A 20,971-nucleotide genomic window follows, 5' to 3' on the forward strand; every position below is an offset into this window, starting at 1 on the left:
ATAACCTAAAGATTGGAAGTCTGACACCTTGATCACTCCACGGAGCGTGACGTGCCGCTCTATACGAGTGACCCAGTCCCCTAATATTGTTAACAGGGTTCAACCTGACTGGCTACCTGGGGGAATCGACACCCTCACACTACCCAGTTACTGGGTTTATTGAGCACGATCTATGTTGTTAGTCCATGTTTGTTTTATGTCGTATGTGGCCCTAGTTTTAATTAGTTGATAATAAAAGTTATTAGTTTTAATCTATATCTGTGAAGGGCTTCTCTGTCAGATGGGTGATGTCTGATGCTGTGCCTCTTGTGTGAGGGTGTGGACAATTAAACGATATCTGTTTCAGTGTATATATGCATGCATGAGGTTATGGGTGAGATTCGCCTTCGTCTGTAGGTGTACAGGCACCTGGTGTGAACAAGGTCTAGTTCAGTGTCTGTCTGTAGATGTGCAGACACCTGGTGTGAGCAGTGACTTGTTCAGTGTCTATTGTTGCGCAGATACTTGATGTAAACTATGTCTTGTTCAGTGTATGTCTGTAGGTGTGCATACGTCTGGTATGTATTATGTTGTATGTTGGAATTCCGTGTCTGGAGATGTGCAGACACCAGGTGTGTATTATGTCCTATGTTGGCGTTTCTGCTTATTTCTATTCTAGGCTGAAACAGGTGTTCCCTAGGTTCCAGTGTGGGGCCGTCCTCATTGGGATGCCCCACTTGTAGGCAGGGTTTCTTTTTTGTGGTTTAGTTGTCTTGTTAGTTTAGGGTCTCACAACACAAGAAGGAGCCTTGACGTGGACTTGTGAGCTTAGGTATTTTGGCCAAAGTATGAACCAATCTCTCGTATTTTTATTTCCATCTGCCTTTGCATGTTAGTATAGTTGGTACATTTCTGCCCACCTGGTGTTGATGTAGGGTCTATGTCCCTGTTTTCCCTTTCTTGTTTGCAAGTTCGGTTTTATGTTTGGTATGAATGATGTCTGATCATGTGTATATCCCTATATACTTCCCTCCAGTCTCTAATTATGTTGCGTTTATGTAGGCAAAGTGAATAGGACCTGCACATGAACGTAAGACATGTACTGCTCCCCACTGTTTCCCGTGCGCTGCTTCGGGTCTCCCCTCTGAAGTCATTTACAGGCTGCTTACGGGATGTCACAAGCACTGCACCCAATGACAGCTCAGTAATCAGCTGCAGCGCCTGTGACATCTCATAAACAGGCTGTAAATGTAATATCATGGGGAGCAGTGGATTGGGACACAGCTGGGAGCAGGAAGAGGTGAGTATATGCTTGTTATGCTAGTGCTTAAGAAGCTGGTTTATGCTGGAAAATGCTACAACTCAGACAACTGTTAAATACAGTATAAAACAACTCTCTAGTAATAAAATAATTTTCCTCAATATTTTATATTTGTTTTTGCCAGTTTTCCTGACTGGTGGCACTGGGGGGGGGGGGGGGGTATGATTTTTCCTTGTGGAGAGCACCAAGTTGACATAGGGGGACTGAGTTTTCTTTCTTCCAAGAAAGGCAGACGGATGGGATAGATAGAGTGTTCTGCTAATCATGAAGGAGCCCCGGCTATTTTTCAAATTTACATATTTAACTCTTCCAAAGTCTAAGAATTTCCTGACTTAACCTTTAACACATCCAAAACTGCATGTGTAAGCATTACCACATCCTTTGACCATAGTGCGTCATATTCATGGAAAGAAAAATATTGTTATATATTTGAAACTAAGGCAACCATCAGAATATATAGTAACTGAAATAAAAACTGATACTTCAAAGTTTTTTTTTCTGGGAGAGAAAACGTAATTTGGTTGGAAAAGTTGACGGATGTTTTTCAGAACATCAAATACGACTATAAATATAACATGTAAATAATCTTATTACTGTAAATATGTGGTGCTTAGCATATACAATTTGGGACATTTTAAGGGCTAGCAAAGAGAACAAACTGATCTTGCTAAAGCAGTCAACTAAATTCTAATCACAATCTCTAGAGGAAAAATATGGATTTTTTCACTATGCTCCATCTTAGGTATGAAAGGGACTATATAAAGCCTTTTGTAAATAAAGCTTAAAGGAGTTCTTATATTTGTACAAAAACATTTAAAAGAGTCTTCCAACAATATAAATATGCTACGATCACAATTTGTTATTCGCTGTTTTTCTTGAGGTGAAGTCAAAGAGCCATCCAGAAAGTGTCAAAAGGAAAGTCAGTCTTTGCAGAAACTGGTTAATAGAGGGAATCCCAAGTGGAAAACACAAGAGCGTAATTTCTATTAATAATACAGGTGTCTTATTATGTATCAGGCCTTGGGGCCACATCAAGAACTAGGTGTGACTGCTACCTCTGCAACCTCTATAGCTTTTTTTTTCAAGGCTTCTTATATATAAAATGCAGGTTAAATTAAGTAGATAGAGAAAAAAAATAGGATAAGTAACTTTTGACAGCTTTCTTTAAAAAACATGTAGAGGTCTGTTCAGGCAACAGGCATGACATGGATTTAAATCAATAAAGAAATTTCATCAACATTTCTAATTTATTGCGTCATTTAATGCTAAGGCTATAAAACGTGTTCCATCTGCAAAAAGTGATGTGTTAGAAGCTCTATAAAATGTAAGATTGACAAGCACAACCATCACACCCAAATGCTGTAGCTTCTGGTTACTGTAGAACGGAGGGTGTTGGCGAAGTAGAGCAGAAATAGTATAATTACATCAATTTACAATTAGGTTAAAATGAGTGGATAAGTAAAATTATTTTTTCACTGAACTATTTGGTTAAGGAACCCAACAAACCTCATAATTATTATAAGGTACTATATCTTAAGCAAATCACAGAAGAAGAGAATACCATTTAACCTAAAATATACCTATTATTCTCTGATTTAAAATTATGGCACAAAAAGAAAACAAATAGAACAATTACTCCAAAAGATATTTGATTAGTAAGACTGACCTAAACTCACTCTGCCCAGTCATCCTAGGATTTCCTCTATTGTGCAGGGTGACTGCCCTGAGAAGGGTGGCTCCACTCACCAACATGTATTTCCTGTATGCCCTTAGTCCAGGAATCTTGAGACAGCAGCAGGTAAAACACAGAGGCTAGATATTGAACAACATTAGAACCTATGCTAGAAAAATTAAGCCTGTGATGGTATATAAGAAACAGCAATTCTTGTTACTAATATCATTTGCTTTTTATATTCTACAATGCATCAATCATGTGATAGCACAAAAGGAATGCCATAATACATCTTTACTAGCATCCTTTTAACCACAGGCTCAAACAAATGCTTGACAATTTCAGGGGCCATTAACACTTGTGCCTGTGCCCTCACTTGATTTTTATTCTTCAGCTCTGAACTCAGAGCCGAACAATGAAATTGTGGAACTGCTGTATCCGGCACATGCCGGAACCGAACAGCTGGAGATGAACCAAACTGACTATATTGGTTTCCATCCAGCTTCTGGCATTCCAAGTGGCATTTTCCAGTACGAAATAGCACAGCATACTGCACTGTTTTATCTGGCATTTTATGCCAGATCCCTGCCAGAGACTGCAAATAGAGCTTCTGGTGCAGATACAAAAATGCCCTAAGAATCATAATAATGAGTATATGTTTATAATATGTCCTTTAGGTCGGCTTCACACAGGTTATAAAATCACGTGGGATTGGTGCGTTGCGAGATGCACAAATCTCACACAAATATGATCCCCAGTCTTTTGAATGGTGTCATACACATGAGCGATCTTTTCCTGCATTGCACTGCGATGCAGGAAACGAAATGTGGCATGTTCTATCTTTCTGCGTGCTCTCGAATCGCATCACCAATTGTTTTTAATGGAGCCGGCGGCAGGAGCGCACCACGTGCTAGGTCAACGTGATGCAAGGTCTCTCATTGAAAACTCCACTATCCTCCACCATGGCAGAGGATTCTCTTCGTCCCTGTAGTGATGCGAGGTTGTTTTCACATGAAAACGCCTCGCTTCCCTGGGGAATTTACATGGTGGGTAGCGTGATATGAGGGCAGAATTCACGGCCCCATATCCTTCTTGCCTGTGTGAAGTTAGCTTTAAAGTGTTTCCCCTACAGATTTTAAAGATGAACCTGAACTTGTTGTTCCCAAAATAGTGATTCCTAATTTGGGTTCACTAGAACCATGAGATTCCTCATAACTGCTTAGGAGGTTTCTGAAAAGACCTGCCACTTTCACGCTAGGACTGCAAAATATCAGGCAGAATTTACAATTTTAAGTGTTTTGCCTACTTCTACACATTTTGAGGTAGCATTGTGAACAAGGGTTCTCTGGGAGTAGAAAATTCAGGGATTCCTCCATGGTAATAATTATGGGATTCATTGCCCTATAGTTTTACTAACATATAATTTATGAACTTTGTGCAGAATACGCCTAATACCGTATATACTCGAGTAGAAGCCAACCCAAATGTAAGCCGAGGCACCTAAGTTTACCACAATAAAAATTGGGAAAAATTAGGTGCCTCAAGTAAAAGCCGGCACCCCCTGCAGTGATTTTCGGGGAAGGGCTTTAAATATAAGCCCTTCCCTGAAAATCATCCCTAGTTGTAGTAAAAAAAAAAATCTATACTTACCTCTCCACTGCTGCTGGGACTCAGGCGCGTCTAGCCACTTGGGTCACGTCACTGTAATGAAAGGGCTGCATCTGATTGGCTGAGTGCTCAGCCAATCACAGGCAGGGCTCAGCCATTCAATGATTGACAGCTGGGTGCTGCCTGTGATTGGTCACAGCGCTCAGCCAATCACAGGCAGCGCTCGGCCATTCATTGAATTGATTTTAAATCCCTGTTTGCTGAAATAACTTCATTACAGTGACGTGACCCAAGCAGCTAGACACGTCGATTCCCCGGCAGCGGCAGAGAGGCAAGTATAGGTTTTTTAAAAAATTTTCGGGACCCTCACGCGAGTATAAACCGAGGGAGGCTTTTTCAGCATAAACAATGTGCTTAAAAATTCGGCTTATACTCGAGTATATATGGTACATTTCAGAAGAAGTTGGATGAACAGAACCTTAGGCCTTCTTTACTGTGTTTTTTGCAGCATTTTTAAAAAGCATATAAAAATGCCAGCAGTTTATAATAATGTTTCTTGTGTAAATGACCTTTCAGCTAAGGGGGAAAAAAAAACGCTGCTTAAAATTTGAGTAAAACTCACCTTACAAACTCATGAACACTTTTTTTTTTTTTAAATAAACACATTTAATGTGCATGAATGTGAATGCTGTAGATGGAGTGATGCATTAGGAGTTAAGGTTCTAGATGAGGGTCTAAAAAAAACCTAGCAGTATAGACAAAGTGCTTCTCCATTTGTTTTCTGTAGGTGGCAATTATTAACTTTCATTATAAAAACATAAAAAGGTGATATTTATGAATACCACAGCTCAAATCGTATGGAAACATATAGCCAAGTTAAATCCTCCCATGGGTTCCATTATTTTCCACAAGCTCTACAAAAACATAAACTGGGTTCACTACTGAAACAAACCATTGACACTTATTTGTATTTCACATATAATCAGTTTAATTCTCCATATTATAAACCTGAAAATGAACCAACAAAGAAACTATTGAAAGGGCAGAGAATGGAGCATGTGTGTTTTTGAAGCCTCCCGCTTGTGGCCCCAGAGCAGAATTTATACCAAGCGGGTAAGACCTAAAATTAGAAACATGCCATACAATTTAAATGAAAAAAATAAATGCAATTGATTAATGTATTACATCTGAAGTCATTTCCTTTGCACCTGCAGTTCACATCTAGAGAAAAACCAAAGCACCGTTCACAACAAACTATGTATTCACAGAGAGGGAAGATTCTATTTTCCGCCCATACAATTGCAGTGTAGTACTGCATGTAACCACTCCCTGATGGCGAGTCTTCTCAAACAATGTACTAATATGGCGCTATACAACGTGAGTGCAAAAGCCAAGGAAAACGTTTCTAGCTTTTAATTATTCTGTATTTCAAGGCAAGTACAGTTTTCAACAAAATTTTAAAAATGCGCTGCAAATTGAATTCCTCTCCAATAAAATATTATAATCGTCTGCCTTTCCAATCCAAATACTCGCATCCAACCGCCCCCTTGTGTCTGTTGTATACATAAGTGGTCTGTGGTCAGCAGTGGTCAGATCTGCTGCCTTGCTTCCCTGTGGTCATGGTTTGAATCCTAACTAGAGGAACATCTGCATAAACGTTGCATATTCTCCCCACGCTGGCGTGGGCTTCTTCCCACAATCCAAAAATGTACTGAGATGTTAATTAGATTCTATTAAGTGTCCATGTATGTGGTACCAGGGTGAATCACCCTGTGTATAGCACCGATAATATGTAATGAGTAATAGCTTTAAAGGGCCCCTCCGATTAATTTTTCCATTTATTATGTAGCTATTCTCCCAGTATATATAAGTCAGCTAGTGTTACATTGGTTAGTTATTCCTTTCTGTCTGAAACTCCGGGCCTCTTTCTCCTAAGATGGTGACATGATCTCAATTCTCCCAGCTCAGATTTACTTGAGGTTATAATATCTGAAACAAGTCAATTTCTCTGTCTGTGAGGTGCTATTACATGGGTTTTACCAAAGAAACTGTCTAGAGGTGGACACCAACATTCCTGTTGCAGTTACTCATGATGATCACACAGTTCCTGTCACCTAGTTATAATAGAGCAGATCACAGCTCATCCTCCTGACTGTATACTTATGGTTTGTAGCTTTTTTAGATGAACATAGAAGATAATGTTAATTAAACTGCTTCCCCCAGCAGGCAGAAATGGTATAGCCTCCAACCAGTGCAGTGCTGATGCATCATGGGATTGGTATGAAAGTGAAACCCAAAAATCTCACCATCCAGCTGTTCCCTGATAACATGTCATACTGTGCTCCTGGGACCTGTAATTGCATGGGTTTCTAGGAGCACACTTCCACAGGTGTGGGATGTTTGAGCTGGCTGGGTGTGGAGTTCTCCAGCCAGCCAATCACCACCGGTCTGCTATGTATAAATATCAGTCCATCTTTCTGAGGGCACTGTCCATTTATTTGTTTTGCTATTTTCCTCATTCCCTCTCAGAACCCTTTTTGGAGTCATCGTGTTCTGCTGTGTTGTACTTGCTTGCATGGGGTTCTGGGAAGGATTCCCCGTTTGTTGGTTTGAACAACAATATGTTCAGTGTCTGTGTGGGTGACCAGACCAGACACTTGGTGTGATCAGCTCGCTGTTCAAGGTGTATGGCCTTTGTCTGTTTGTGTCTGTGAACTGTGTACTATTCAGCGTATATGTTGTGTACTATCTAGAATGAGCCAGGCCCCTAGGTTCCAGCGTGGTGCCGTCCCTTTTGAGACAATTGCCCCACTTGTAGGCAGGACTCCTGGGGCTTAAGTTGTCTTGTTAGACTAGGGACTCTTGAGACAACAAGGACCCTTGTCATGGGCTTGTGAGCTTAAGTATCTTGGTCAAAATACGAACCAATACCTCATACGTACATTAGTTATTTCATTTGCTTATGCGTTTTGGTATTCTAGGTAAGTGTTTTGGTGTTAGTCAGTCGTTGTTGGATGCAGGTCCCGTTTACAGTTCAGTTTGTTATGATGTTCAACATGTATGTACACGTTCCCCTACTCCAATCCTGTCCCAGCAGTCCTTGTTTGGGATGCATCCGTGTGGGTAGCTGTTCCCACAGCCTGCACGGATGTAACATAATGACCAGCCTTCTATTTGCATTCCTCCTGAGTGTTGGTTGTACATGACAATAACTATCAAACAGGGAGCTGTACTGCACAAAAGTGACTGCAACTCACAGAGAAGAGCCACAGAGTGTGATAGACAATCAAGTGAAGGGTGCAGGGATGCAAAAATGTGTTTTCGTTGGAGTGGCCCTTTAAAAAAAATCTATAAAAACATATCTATTGGCTGCAAAGACTCTAAATGGCATATGGTGAAAGTTTAAAATCTATTCTTTTATGAGATATTCATGGTAAAAAGAGAAGTAGGGGATAAATACTTTAAGAAAGCCCATCTTAACTGGGAAAGAGATCTAGGGGCCAAATTCTCTCCCCAGCAGTGGACCAATTCCTTTGCCTGGGCCCACAAAAGTTCCAAGAGCGCCAATCTCTTAGAGACTCATGATAAGACAGTGTCAAGATGGTATTACCCTCCCACCAAAATAAATAGCATAGCACTGGGAATTTCTATGTTATGTTGGAGAGGGTGTGGGGGGACAGGCTCTCTGTTACACATTTTTTGGAATGCCCTCTTTTACAAACTTTATAGAGGTCAATTTTTGCAATGATTACTAAATTGGTAGGCTCCCCCCAAAAACAACCTACGTCGCAAATGGCTTTACTCCTTCTAGAGATTGAAAAGATTCCCACAAAATGTAAAAAACTTACCTCTCACATTCTCCTCTAAGTAAAACTTTCCCTAATTAGATGCTGGAGGTCTCTTATCATCCCTTCTCTGGAGTTTATAATTAAAATGGTCTCTAAACACAGCTCCTTTGAAAAACTATTTGCAATTAAAAACGACACGTGGGATTCTTATGAATCAACATGGCATCTCTGTCTACAGTCTATGCAGAATGGAATAGAAATATGAGAGTTGGGAGCTGATGGGTGTGCCCCTTCGCCTATAGGGTGGACACCGGGCAATCCTACCAAATCACAAAAAAAGTGTAGCACAAAGGAAAAATCTCCAAATAAAACAGTGGCTCCCTATTCCCCGCCTTCCTTCCCTCATTCTTGGCCTTTCCTAGTTACTCTACCACCCTTTTGTCAACTATCCCCTCCCATTTTCCACCCACCCCCTCTCCCTTTCCCCGGTTAACTCAAAATAATGTTAACTTTATGCAACAAAATAACAGAACAATGTATGACCTGAAAGGTTAATGGTTAACCCTTTCCAGTCCAATTTGTTTCCTGGTTTTCCTAGGGGGCTTACTCTTTTTCTGCCGTTATACTACGGCGCCATCTGCTGGCTAAAGCCAGTACTGCATGAAGTGACAGGTTGGATAGGCTCCGACAGCAGAGAGACTGGCAATATACAGTAAGAGAACCCCGATGGACGTCTTCCAACAATGGAGCTGTACAGCCTTAAATCATAATGTCTTCAGAGGTCAGACAGTGGATTGGAAAGGGTTAAAGAATTTTATTGTTATTTATAATCACATGTTCTTAAAGGCAATGACAAATATTTGCAAAAACTGTGATGTATACATGTTCTCTTCAATAAAAATGTATCGGAATTAAAGCTTGAAATCTATGCCATGGTTTTCCCAGGAAAAACTTTGTGCCTATACCATGACCCACATGGCCATTTTTTTTGTGAAATTCAAAAACTGCAGCAATAATGAATTTAATGGTTATTTGTGCTTTTGTCAGTGTAGCATCAGCATAAGCTATTTTGGCTTAAGTAACACCTTTGTAACACAAGAAAAGTTACTTTTTAACAATTATATGCATAGTTGATAATATTAAACCCCATCCAAGACCCAGATAAGACATCTTTCGGAATATCTAGAGAATCTATTCAGTTAGTAAGATTATGTTGGTTCAGGGGTCCTTCATTTCAGTAGTTTTGTTAAAATGTGGAATCACATATTAAGGCTGTCATCTATATGAGGGGGTCTGGTTTTATACAGTAAGATGTTTTAACAAGGTGTAGGAGACTTGAGAGACTCAGTGTCTTAAAATATCAGTATTCTTCCTGCCAACTTATTAAACTCCTAGCCCTTGCCCTGCCTTCACAATAAAATGCAAAGCCAGGGAAAAGCTGGAGACAGAGGTAGCTGCTCTGCACACCAGCTCGCTTCCTGCATCCATTCTCACAAAGTTTTATTTTTTCAAACTATTTAAATGTTGGAAAATGAACAGTGCTGCCAGGTAATCACGTGTTCCAAGGCTTTCTTACTGAGCCAAGGCAAAAAAAATGAAGAAAGTCTACTTTTTGAGGCCAAATCCTATAAACAGAAACATTTGGACCTGGTATTATTGTTAACCCCTTGGCAGCATAACAAGTACTTAACGTTAGAATAAAAATAGAAATTCTCAGCAAAATCAAATTTTTGGTACTTCATTATGCCCAAACAATTCTTAAAGCTATAAAGGTATATTACTTGGTTTATGTATTACAGGACTTTTTAGTACAGTAACTAAAATATATTACAAAGCTGGACTGAATTAAAACGTTTCAGCAAAATTAACAAAAATGATTAAGTGGGCACACAGCAGGGTTTTTTTTTTTACATTTCCAGAAAAAACCCCCACAGTTTTTGTGGCAGTTTTCATGCAGTTTTTTTAGCCAACGTCAGAAGCGGAAGGAATGCGAAATATAAAAGGGAACCTGTCAGCAGTCCCCAGCATATTAACCCCTTCCAATCCACTGTCTGACGTCTAAAGACATTCTGATTGAAGGCTGTACAGCTCCGATGTCGGAAGACGTCCGGCAGGGTATTCTTACTGTAGATTACTGACCGCTCTGTTGTCGGGGACCTCTCCAGCATGTCTCATACCGCAGTACTGGCTCTAGCTAGCAGATGGTGCCATTGTATAATGGCAGGAAGAGAAAGCCCCCCTAGGAAACCCTGAATCCAAAATTGGATTGCAAAGGGTTAAACCATCCATACTAACAGAATGGTGAAGTTCAGCTTTTTCCAAAACTGCTTATTGTATGAGTAATGGAAGCAGCATAGCATAGAAAATGTTTAGAATATGCTAATATTAGAGATGAGCGAGCATACTCGCTAAGGCACAGTACTCTAGCGAATCTTTAGAGACGAGCGGGGAGATACTCGGGTAAGGCACTACTCGCTTGAGTAATGTGCTTTAGCGAGTATACTCGCTCATCTCTAGCTAATATGGATGCACTGGTCATTTTGCCCATTGACAGGGCTAAATCTACATCCAGATCTGCGCCAACAACCATGTCACAGAGAGATGCGGATTTTGACACGGGGCGGAATTCATGCAGAAAATTCTGTAGAGAATTCCACCATGTGAATGTACCCTTATTCTGCACTGCAGATTTTGGTGGCGAACCACACCTAAAGCTACATCAAGATCTGCACAATTTGATTTGGATTTTAATGCATATCAGATGTCATCCTTACAATTGAAGGGCTGAAGTCTGCTGCAGATCCACAAAAAACTCAGCAACAAGATCCACCCCGATAGAGCAGATTTTGACTCATTTTTGCAGTGGAATTTGGCGCAGATTCTGGTGCAGGATATCCACTGCACAAATTCTCTACCATTTCTGCGACGTGTGAATGTACCCCAACAGCACAAAGCAACATGAGCTCAGAGGTGGCAGTTGCTCCGGGGTTCTAGTATCCTTAGAGGGCACCTTCGCTCCTTAAGCATATGCTTTCAAAGTCTGATTGGTGGGAATCCGACTGACAAGAATCCTCCAAGTCCTGATTTACAGCCGCCCCAGCCCGGCATAATCTGACACAGCAGCGGACTGAGCCATGCCTGATGCACAGAGTCCCGTGACATGACAGCAGCAATTGGCTGTGTTATTTACCATTGTTGTGTTCAGTATCCAAAGGCGATCAACCCAGCTCATCTCCACCCCCTCCCTATATGGCGGCCTCTGCACATGACAGAGCGTGCCCACAACCCTTAAAAGTGAATATGTTGTTCTATAACTTAGTTTTACTATGTTTCATGTCCTTGTGGCTGCTTTAAAGCAAATTTCAGAACTGTTGTTCACAGCTCAGCCAAAATGGCTGCCCCCATAATCAAATAAAAAGCGACAGAAATTAAAAATCTTTTATATCTTAGACCTGTTTAGAAATATCAGTAGACTTGGCGGGTGGAAATAATAAAAATCCTTAAAAAAATATAACAATACTGTGTAATTGTGGATCTACAAAAGAAGATCTGTTAACTGTAATGCGTTTATTTAGAGAGCTAATCATATTTTTGGATGATATACTTAAAGAGGACTTGTCACATTCCCTGACAACTGGAAAAGGCTGCTTGCTTTTACAGCCTTTTCCTCATTGATTCCTATGGTGTTTTTGTATCCCCCCCCCCCACCTCCCTGAAACCCCCACCTGCCCCGTTCAGCCACAATAGCTCTTGTTACTTTCTGAGCCTAGTCAATTGTCATGTGGCTGGTCGTCACTGCTTAGTGCCAATTAAACATCACATTAGCCATTGATACTGGGTGGTGGAAACAGCCCACTTAACAATGGTCTAGTATCAGACTCAAATAGAAAATAAGAGCAACTGGGAGCAAATAGGAGGGGGTTGGGCTAGAAAAGAAGTAAAAACTGGAATCAGTGGAGACGATGCTGTAAAGTCAAGCAACCTGTTGGCTTGTCGGAGGACATGACAGTGTCTCTTTAAAATATGAATACATATCATTCTGTGTGTTCAAACTAAATTGCCAGAAGGGTAGTTTGCAAAACGTTCCACCATGTCAATGGAAACATTTTAAGAAAATGCCAACAAATAGCATTTAGTTTGATTTATCATTGTTAAAATAAGTCAGCAGCATCCTGATGACGACTGCTTTGGATCTGTGTAAAGGCTCATATGCACCACTGTACCGCGGCTCCATTGTGAAAAGAGCCATTGAAGGGCAGCCATAGAGGTGCATAAATTCTATGGTACCTATCTATGCCTTTGGTTTCATCCACAGAGGCATCCATGGCATGTTTCATCAGACTCCATATGTACATAGGTACTCTGCCCTACAAGTATTGCATTTGGAGGAGAATATCTTTATGCATGGAGTTTAAAAGACTGTAAAGCGTTACAGGGAGGCTACAAGACTCTATGGCTGCATGCACTGCTGTAGAGGCCCTGCTGCGGACTGCATGAGCTCTTTATCTGTATTTCACTTGTTAGGATCAACAAAGATTTTTCTGCAACACATCCTTAAAAGGAATGCATAATCTTATTATTTTTTTTACCAATTAAAGGGGTTGTGCCAAGTACTGCGAACCCCACCTCAATTATCTTCTTTACTGACAACTTGTAGCCAAACATTTATGAATGTGAAACCAGGTTACAGGTTCCCTTCAATTTGTATTTCTATATTAAATAGTGCATTGATTTAAAAACTTACCTGAGAAAGTATCAATTGTCCATGAGCTCTATTCACAAAACTTCTCAGAAATGAAAAGTATGTATCTGCCCCTATGGTATTTGCAAGAGATCTCAGTAGAAAATACCCCTAAAAATAAAAAGGTACAATACAGTGTTTACTCTAAAAGGTAATCTAATATAACAGACATAAACAGATCACAGGGTATAATGTCAACCACAAATAAAACGTCTAGTCTTAATGACGAGGCTCTACAGTATCATCAGGGTCCAATTGGCACACATCTGCCCTATACATACATGCACACTGTTGCCCTTTGACTGGGTACAATAGTTTCACAGATTGACCACCTTATTATAGACACCAATCTAGTGACACATTGGATCTCTCTTCAGAACCGCAGCAATTTTTCATGGCATAGATTCCATTAGGTGTTGAACTCATTTTGCAAGTCTACTGGACCACACTGACAGAATAGTTTTTTGTAGTTGCAGCAAATTAGATAGAGGTTTATTAAGAAACTAAACAGAAGAACAATTGGGCACAATCTAAGATTAGTTGGGGGAAAATCAGGAGGATTGCCAGAAATGATTATTTTACTGAAAGAGTAGTAGATGCTTGAAATAAACAGAGGTGGTTGGAAAAGCAACAATAAATAATTCAAGCATGCCTGGGATAAGCATAGATCTGTCCTAAGAAATAAATAAAAAGGAAATAATACAACAGCAGACTAGATGGACTGCATGATGGGTAAGTATTTCTCAGCATTGAGGACACCATTAATCCTCACCAAATCCCCAACTCTATATGCTGAATTTGCAAGGAACCTCCACCATACTCCACTGCTGCCTGCAATAATAAATTATATAGTCCAGGCAGCAGGAGATGAATAAAAATAAAAATAATCAGCGATGTTTTGACCCGAATAAAAGGGTCTTTATCACTGTTGCTTGCAGACACTCATCATTGTACCGCTCTCCAGCCCGTCGGTGAACGAACTGTCTTCTGTTACAGACAAATATTTCACTCATCAGTCCAGAGCAGCTACTGCCATTTCCCTGTACCCCAGTTCCTATGCTTTCATGCTTAGTTGAGTCGCTTGGCCTTGTTTCCATGTCAAAAGAATTACTTTTTGGCCATAATTCTACCAGAAAGAAAACCACTTCTGGCCTGACTTCTCCAAATTCTAGACGGAAATCATCTTATCAGAGTGTTAAACCAAAATCTTGCAGGGAGGCAAGTCCTTTGTATACGGGAAGAGGACTCAAAAGGACTTTATTTTCTTTTATTTCTTCTTTAATTGGTATGTATTAAGAAAAATATTTATTTTGGTACGGAGGGGGGAACTAATGATTTTCCAATGAAAATACATAAGGTATAAGGGGTTTTCTTTAAAGGGAGTTTACTAGAATAGAATTTTCTCACCTATTCATAAATAGGTGATAAGTCTGATTGTTGGAGGCCAAACTGCTGAGACCCTTACTGATCTCAAAAAATGGGGGGGTCCTGTGTCCCCCTCTCTTTTTCACTGTGGGATTGCTGCATCCTCTGCAGTGATAAGGAGAGTGAATGGAGCAGCATGCACGGTGACACTCCATTCATTTTCAACGGGTCTGCCAAAAATAGCCAAACGCTTATACTCAGCTATTTCCAACAGCTCATTTGAAATGAATGGAGTTGTGGCTGTATATGTTCGGCCACCGCTGCATTCAGTTTGATGTCCCTGCCAGTGGGTGCAGTAAGCTCACAGTGATGAGAAGAGGAGGACACAGGGCCCCCAGTCTTGGGATGGGTGGTGGTCTCATCGGTGAGACCCTCACCAATCAGACTTTTAGCACCTATCCCACGGATAGGTTGTTGTGAAGTGAAAGCATCTATGACCAACAGCATCCAAAGCATAAAGAAGAAGACCATACAAATTCGTACAGTAGGGCCACTGAATGTTGAGGCACGGGGAGCGTAAAAAAAAAAAATCACATATGCTGTGTTGTATTACTCACTATAGAGTTTCAAACGGTCTCTGGAAGGGATAGCAGCACAAGAACTGTATGTCAGGGGCAGCCACACACAATGCCAAGCCTTGGTTGGAGCGGTGTAAAGCACATCAACTCTAGTGCATCGGAAACATATTCTATGGAGTAAGGGATTGAGCTTCATCATTTGACAGTTCGATGGATGAATCTGGTATTGCCAGATGTCTGAAAAATGGTACCTAGCAAAATGTATAGTGCCTTGGATAAAATTTGGTGAAGTAGTGATAATGGTCTGGGGCGGTTTTTCAAAGTTTGGTCTAAGCTTCTTATTTCCAGCAAAAAGTAGAGTAAGTTCTATCGCATACAATTATCTAAAATGTCTTTGTATTTTTCCAACTTTGTCCCAAGTTGGGAGAAGCCCTTCCTTGTTCCAGCATGACTGTGCCCAATGACACAAAGCAAGGACCATAAAAACAGGGTTCAACAAGTTTGGTGTGGAGGAACACGGCGTCCTGCACAGAGCCTTGACCTAAACTCCATTGAACATCTTTGGGGTAAGTTGGAATGTCGACTGCAAGCCAGCCCTTCATGTCCAACATTAGCGCATGACCTTACAAGTGCACTTTTAGCTGAATGAGCACAAATTCCCACAGCCACACTCCAAAGTCTTGTGGAAATTCTTCACCGAAGAGTGCTAGCTGTTGTAGCCACAAAAAGGGGACCTAACTTTATATGAACACCCATGTTTGGGAATGGGATGTCCAACAAACCTATATAGGTGTAACTATCAAGTGTCCAGATTCGTTGGCCATATACTGTATATATAAGATTTACATGCATTAATACAATATAGTTTAAGCACTAACCTTTAAGTAATGCACTTGCATGAAAGTTTTGTCTGCATTTAAGCCGTGTCGTATCATGGAAGCTCCTGAGTCACTGACTTCACCAGTAGATTCTCCCTGAGGTCTAACAGTGATTAATATGAATGGAATGAACAATATAAAAGGATTAAAATAGAAATGATCAAATACTAAGAACATTTATGTAGACACCTTTAATGAATTAAAACAATGGAAATCCTGTTCAGTTGAATCAGTGCATTAAAGATCAATGACGTGGTTATGGATTTTCTATGGTTTTTCTTGTTAAATTTTAGTTTCCGATAATGAACAAGTAAGGGAATATCAATTTGTGATACCTAAACCCAGATTATAACAGGCCATTATTAGCTCTGTACTTGTAAAACCACAATGCCGGTCTACTCCCAGTATTCTTGCCAAGAAATGTGTAGAATTCAATAGCCTAAAAAACTAACGTCTAATAAAATGGACAATTTTCTTCAAAAATTTTAATCCCAAACAAAAAAAATAAAAATAGTTCTAAAATAAAACGTTATCGTAAGAGACACATTTTAGATTTCGAAGCTGCATGACTCCCAATTCATGACAATGACTGGAGCACACTGTACACGTATTTCATTACATCTCCAGGTATTGATTTAAAGGCTCACAATACAAAGCCTGTCAGATTGAAAGGTTCTTTTCATGCCTACTCTATGACGCTGATAAGGGAGTAATAGATTACAAAAAAAAAAAGAACTATTTAAAAACTTTTTCTACAGCGAGATTTCACAAAGTGAGATGTATTAATAGGTATTCTACATTGTTTCTAGAATATACACAGTATTTGTTAAATACTATTATGCAGAATAGTGAAGATCTGTCTATCCCAACTAGAGATGAGCGAGCATACTCGCTAAGGGCAATTACTCGATCGAGCATTGTCCTTAGCGAGTACCTGCCCGCTCGGAAGAAAAGATTCGGCTGCCGGCGGCGGGCGGGGAGCGCGGGGAGGAACGGAGGGGAGATCTCTCTCTCCCTCTCTCCCCCCCGCTCACTGCCGCAACTCACCTGTCACCCACGCTGGCAGCCGAACCTTTTCTTCCGAGCGGGCAGGTACACGCTAAGGACAATGCTCGATCGAGTAATTATCCTTAGCGAGTCTGCTCGCTCATCTCTAATCCCAACCAACTCAGCTCTCTACGTGCCACTTCTTGGGGATCCTGGAAAAAAAAGGACTAAAAGGGATTCTGTATTTTTGGTGAGTCCCAATAGCCAGTTTGTTTTTTAGGGCTCATTCACTTCAATGTTTTGCTTTCTTTTTCTAACAATGTTTTTTAATAAAATAGATAGCAAAGTGGATTAAAACAGGACCAAACGGAAACCATAGTCACCCATTTTTAATGGGTCAGATAGACAGTTCTGCTATAAAAAAAAAACAAAAAACCAGACTATTTCTCAATCTGCTTCCGTTTCATTCTGTTCACGCCTATTTTAACGGATCAGTTTTGTCCTTCTTTTCTGAAAACTGAGCAGAACTGAAGCTCACAAACTCACACTGAACTCAATGGGAAGTAAAACAGAAACATATTTTTTTTTCATTCGTTGCTCCTCTTCTGTAACAGCAGAACGGAAAACAAAACCGCTGATGTGAATGAGCCCTTAACTGGATCCCATATTCCCTGAACTCATTTGGAGGCCTAGGCCTAAAGGGAGTGGAGTCTGTCAGTGCAGAGTCATAGTAACATACTATGATAGGCTGAAGAAGACAACATCCATCTAGTTCAGCCTGTTTCCAATCCCATCTGGTTGATCCAGAGGAAGGCAAAAAAAAACTCTAATGAGGCAGAAGCCCATTTAGCCCACTTGGGGGAAAAAAATCCTTCCCGACTCCATAAAAGCAGTCAGAATATTCACTGGATCAACATTTGGAAGTTCCTACCTGACTCCAAGACCTGGATCAAAAACCCCACTGGTTATTTAATGTCTATATACTGTAATATCTTAGCACTCTATAAAGACATCTAATCCCCTCTTAAACCCCTCTATTAATTTTGCCATAACCACATTCCTCAATCAGAAAGTTCCACAGTCTCACTGCTCTTACAGTAAAGAACCCCCTTCTATGTTGGTGATGAAACCTTCTTTCCTTTAGATGTAGAGGGCGTACCCTTGTTACCGTACGATTTACATAAAGTTGCTTTAAAATGGCAGATGGGTTCACGAATTTATAACACAATGTGCGCTAAGAAGCCTTACATTTTTAGGAGTTAGTAGATATAACAGTTATGCAACTTTAATTCCTGCAGATATGTTTGTAGTACTGTTGAAGCCATGTGCTTTTGCTTGCACGGAATTGCTGCAACCATTGCATACGTGCATCTTTACATTTAAATTATTTGTGGGAAGTGCTGACTGAATTTGATTTTGGTACTCTGTTTGTTTAAGACATTTTGATCTCAGATTTGATGATCTTCTCTGGTTTTAGGGCCCTTTTACATGGGACGACCTGCAGAAACTGAACGATGAACAAGAGGCAAACACATTCTTATTTGCCGTTCAGTCAGGGCATGTATTTCCATGGAGCAATAATTTATTGGCCCGTGTAAAAAGGCTTTAGTTCAAGTCACCATTTTTCATACAATCAAATTAGTCAGTTTCCAGTCATTTATTGTAATTGTTGACTAAATATTTTGGAAAAGACAGTGGTTCCTGTGAACATCCATAACCACCTCCGACACAAGACCGCCAGAGCTGTTTTCTGCAAAGCAGAGCTTCCCTCAGCAATAACAGCGGTGTTGCGCGGATTTCAGAGGCTGGACCAGTAGCGATCACATATTTGCCAAGGTGGTTACCTTTAAAGAAGTAGTTGATTTAACGAAAGAACTCCATATAAAAGCAGAAAAGAAATGGTGCAGACTTGGTAAACAATTGTAGCTCTTATCTCATTTATCTAATTTAATTGTAAGGCTGGGTTCACACGGGGCGGAATTGCTGCAGAATTTTTTGTGCAGACTTTCTGCATGGAAATACTGCCGGCAATTTTTATCCCGAGATACAGCAGCAAAGTGGACAAGATTTACAAAAATCTGATCCACACGCTGTGGCCAAACCATACTGAAATTGATATGCCGCGAGAAGTTCAAAGCAGTTTCCACTGTGGCCACCTCTCCTCCCTATGGGGAACAGCTGGCCACAGCGAAATGGAACGTGGGACGTCAAGCTGCGGAAATCTCGTGGAATTTCCGTGCGGTCCCGCTGCAGACATTCTGCAAGATCTCCGCCCCGTGTGACCGCAGCCTTAAAGATGTTGTATTTATTATGACATAAAGTCAAAAATCCCCACTAGTTATAGGAATTATGTGGTTTATTACATATTTTGTAACATAATATTTATTGGCAGTGGCACCTGTTTTGGACAGGTCGCAGGAGCACCCCGGGAGGACGCCGACCCGGCGGGAAGCGGGCTTAGAGGCTTATCTGCGCGGCACTGGGGAGAGCGGGAAGCGCAGCGCTGGACCCAAGATGGCGCCGCCGGCGGAGAGGAGAGCGGCACACGTGGGGGAAGCGCTGACAGACCCGAGAGCAGCAGGTGAAGCGGAGCCGGGCACCGAGACCTATTACGCTCCACAAGCAGACACAGCAGAGAGAAGAATGCCGGCAAGCAGGGCGGCGGCAGGGACGGAGGAGCTGTCATCAGAGTGGGGTAAGGAAAGTATCCCCACACTATCTGGCCCCAAGCCCCAGGAGAGGCAGCACCACAACCTACCCCTGAGCCAGGGAGGCAGAGAGGCAGAAGAACCCGCACCAGATGTCCCCAGGGGAGCAAGGGCCACACCACAGGCGGCAGCAGGGGAAGGTAGCCCCCCCTACCAGCAACACTCCCTGTCCCAAAATACCCCACAGAAAAGGGGTGAAGCTAGAGGCCCTAAGAGAAGGGAGACCGCAGCCGAGACAGGCAACTTAGAAGACCTCAGCTCGGCAGAATCCGCTCCCCCGTCCCCAGCGCCTGCCACAAGTGCCATTGCATCCGCGAAGCAGAGGAAGAGCAGGTGCGAGAGACCGAGCCTCTCCCCCCCCGAGATCTGAAGCCCCCTCTGAGGAGTGGGATTGGAAAGAGCATCTTAGAGCGCTCCCCACAAAAAGCGAAATTAATTGTCTCTTCCAAAAAATGGAAGCATCCCACAAAAAGGATATTGCAGAACTACAACAAGATATCTGCCATATGGGGCAAAGAATAGAGATGGAGGGTGAACAAGAGCTAGTCTCTAATACCGTAAACGACCATGCCCGCGAACTGGCGCTACACTCCCAGCAAATCTCCGAGCTATACAACACGATCGACGACCTGGAAAACCGACACCGAAGGAACAACATAAGAATCAGAGGTCTTCCAGAGGAGATTGATAACACCCAGCTAGACAAATGGGCACAAGAGTTTTTTAACAACCTTCTACAGAGACCACCAGATTCTGAAGTGGAGATCGATAGAATTCATCGCGCTCTGGGCCCTAGATCTACCGATCCAAACAGACCGAGAGATGTAGTTTGCAGAGTGCATTTCTACAAGCTGAAAAAGCAAATTCTTCAGCAAGCCAGAAGAGAGAAAGACCTATCCTACAAAGGTGCCCCACTAATGATACTGACAGACTTATAACGCCGCACCCTCCAGCTAGGAAAGGCACTAAAACCTCTTCTCACACTACTGCAAGAAAAGGAAATAATGTACAGGTGGGGCTTCCCGTTCCAGCTACACGCCAATAAAGGAGGCAAATCGGCCACATTTCGAGGTCTGGGCGACCTACCGAATTTTCTCGGCACCTTTGAACTGCCACTCGTGTCCTTGCCAGACTGGCCCAAGTCGTCCTCTCTCCTGACACTACCGCCAAGATCCGAATGGCAGACAGTGGATCACACACCACGAAGGCGAAGAGAGAGGCCTAGTGAAACCAGGGAAAACCAGAAGCCCAGGCCGGTGAAACCAACCTGAGGAGAAACACGCTGTCTATAATCCACAAGATCAGCGGAGAGAGCCACAAGTGTAGGGGGAAAGGCAAAACCGGGA

The 20,971-nt window shown here is 41.6% G+C and overlaps 1 protein-coding gene across 3 annotated transcripts in view; it reads right to left on the reverse strand.

Annotated features, from left to right (window-relative positions):
• AOPEP (aminopeptidase O (putative)) overlaps positions 1-20,971 on the reverse strand; it is a 342,915-nt gene that overhangs the window by 186,922 nt on the left and 135,022 nt on the right. For 2 of the 3 annotated variants that reach the window (XM_066604085.1, XM_066604086.1), the window contains exons 8-9: positions 15,931-16,033; positions 13,113-13,220 (exon numbers count right to left, since the gene is read on the reverse strand). The exons of the other annotated variant lie outside the window; for it this stretch is intronic. In XM_066604085.1, coding sequence (XP_066460182.1) covers positions 13,113-13,220; positions 15,931-16,033 — 211 coding nt within the window. The remainder of the gene's footprint in view (positions 1-13,112; positions 13,221-15,930; positions 16,034-20,971) is intronic. 3 annotated transcript variants of the gene reach the window in all.

Source organism: Eleutherodactylus coqui, chromosome 5 (genome assembly GCF_035609145.1).
Source record: "Eleutherodactylus coqui strain aEleCoq1 chromosome 5, aEleCoq1.hap1, whole genome shotgun sequence".
Taxonomy (NCBI): Eukaryota; Metazoa; Chordata; class Amphibia; order Anura; family Eleutherodactylidae; genus Eleutherodactylus; species Eleutherodactylus coqui.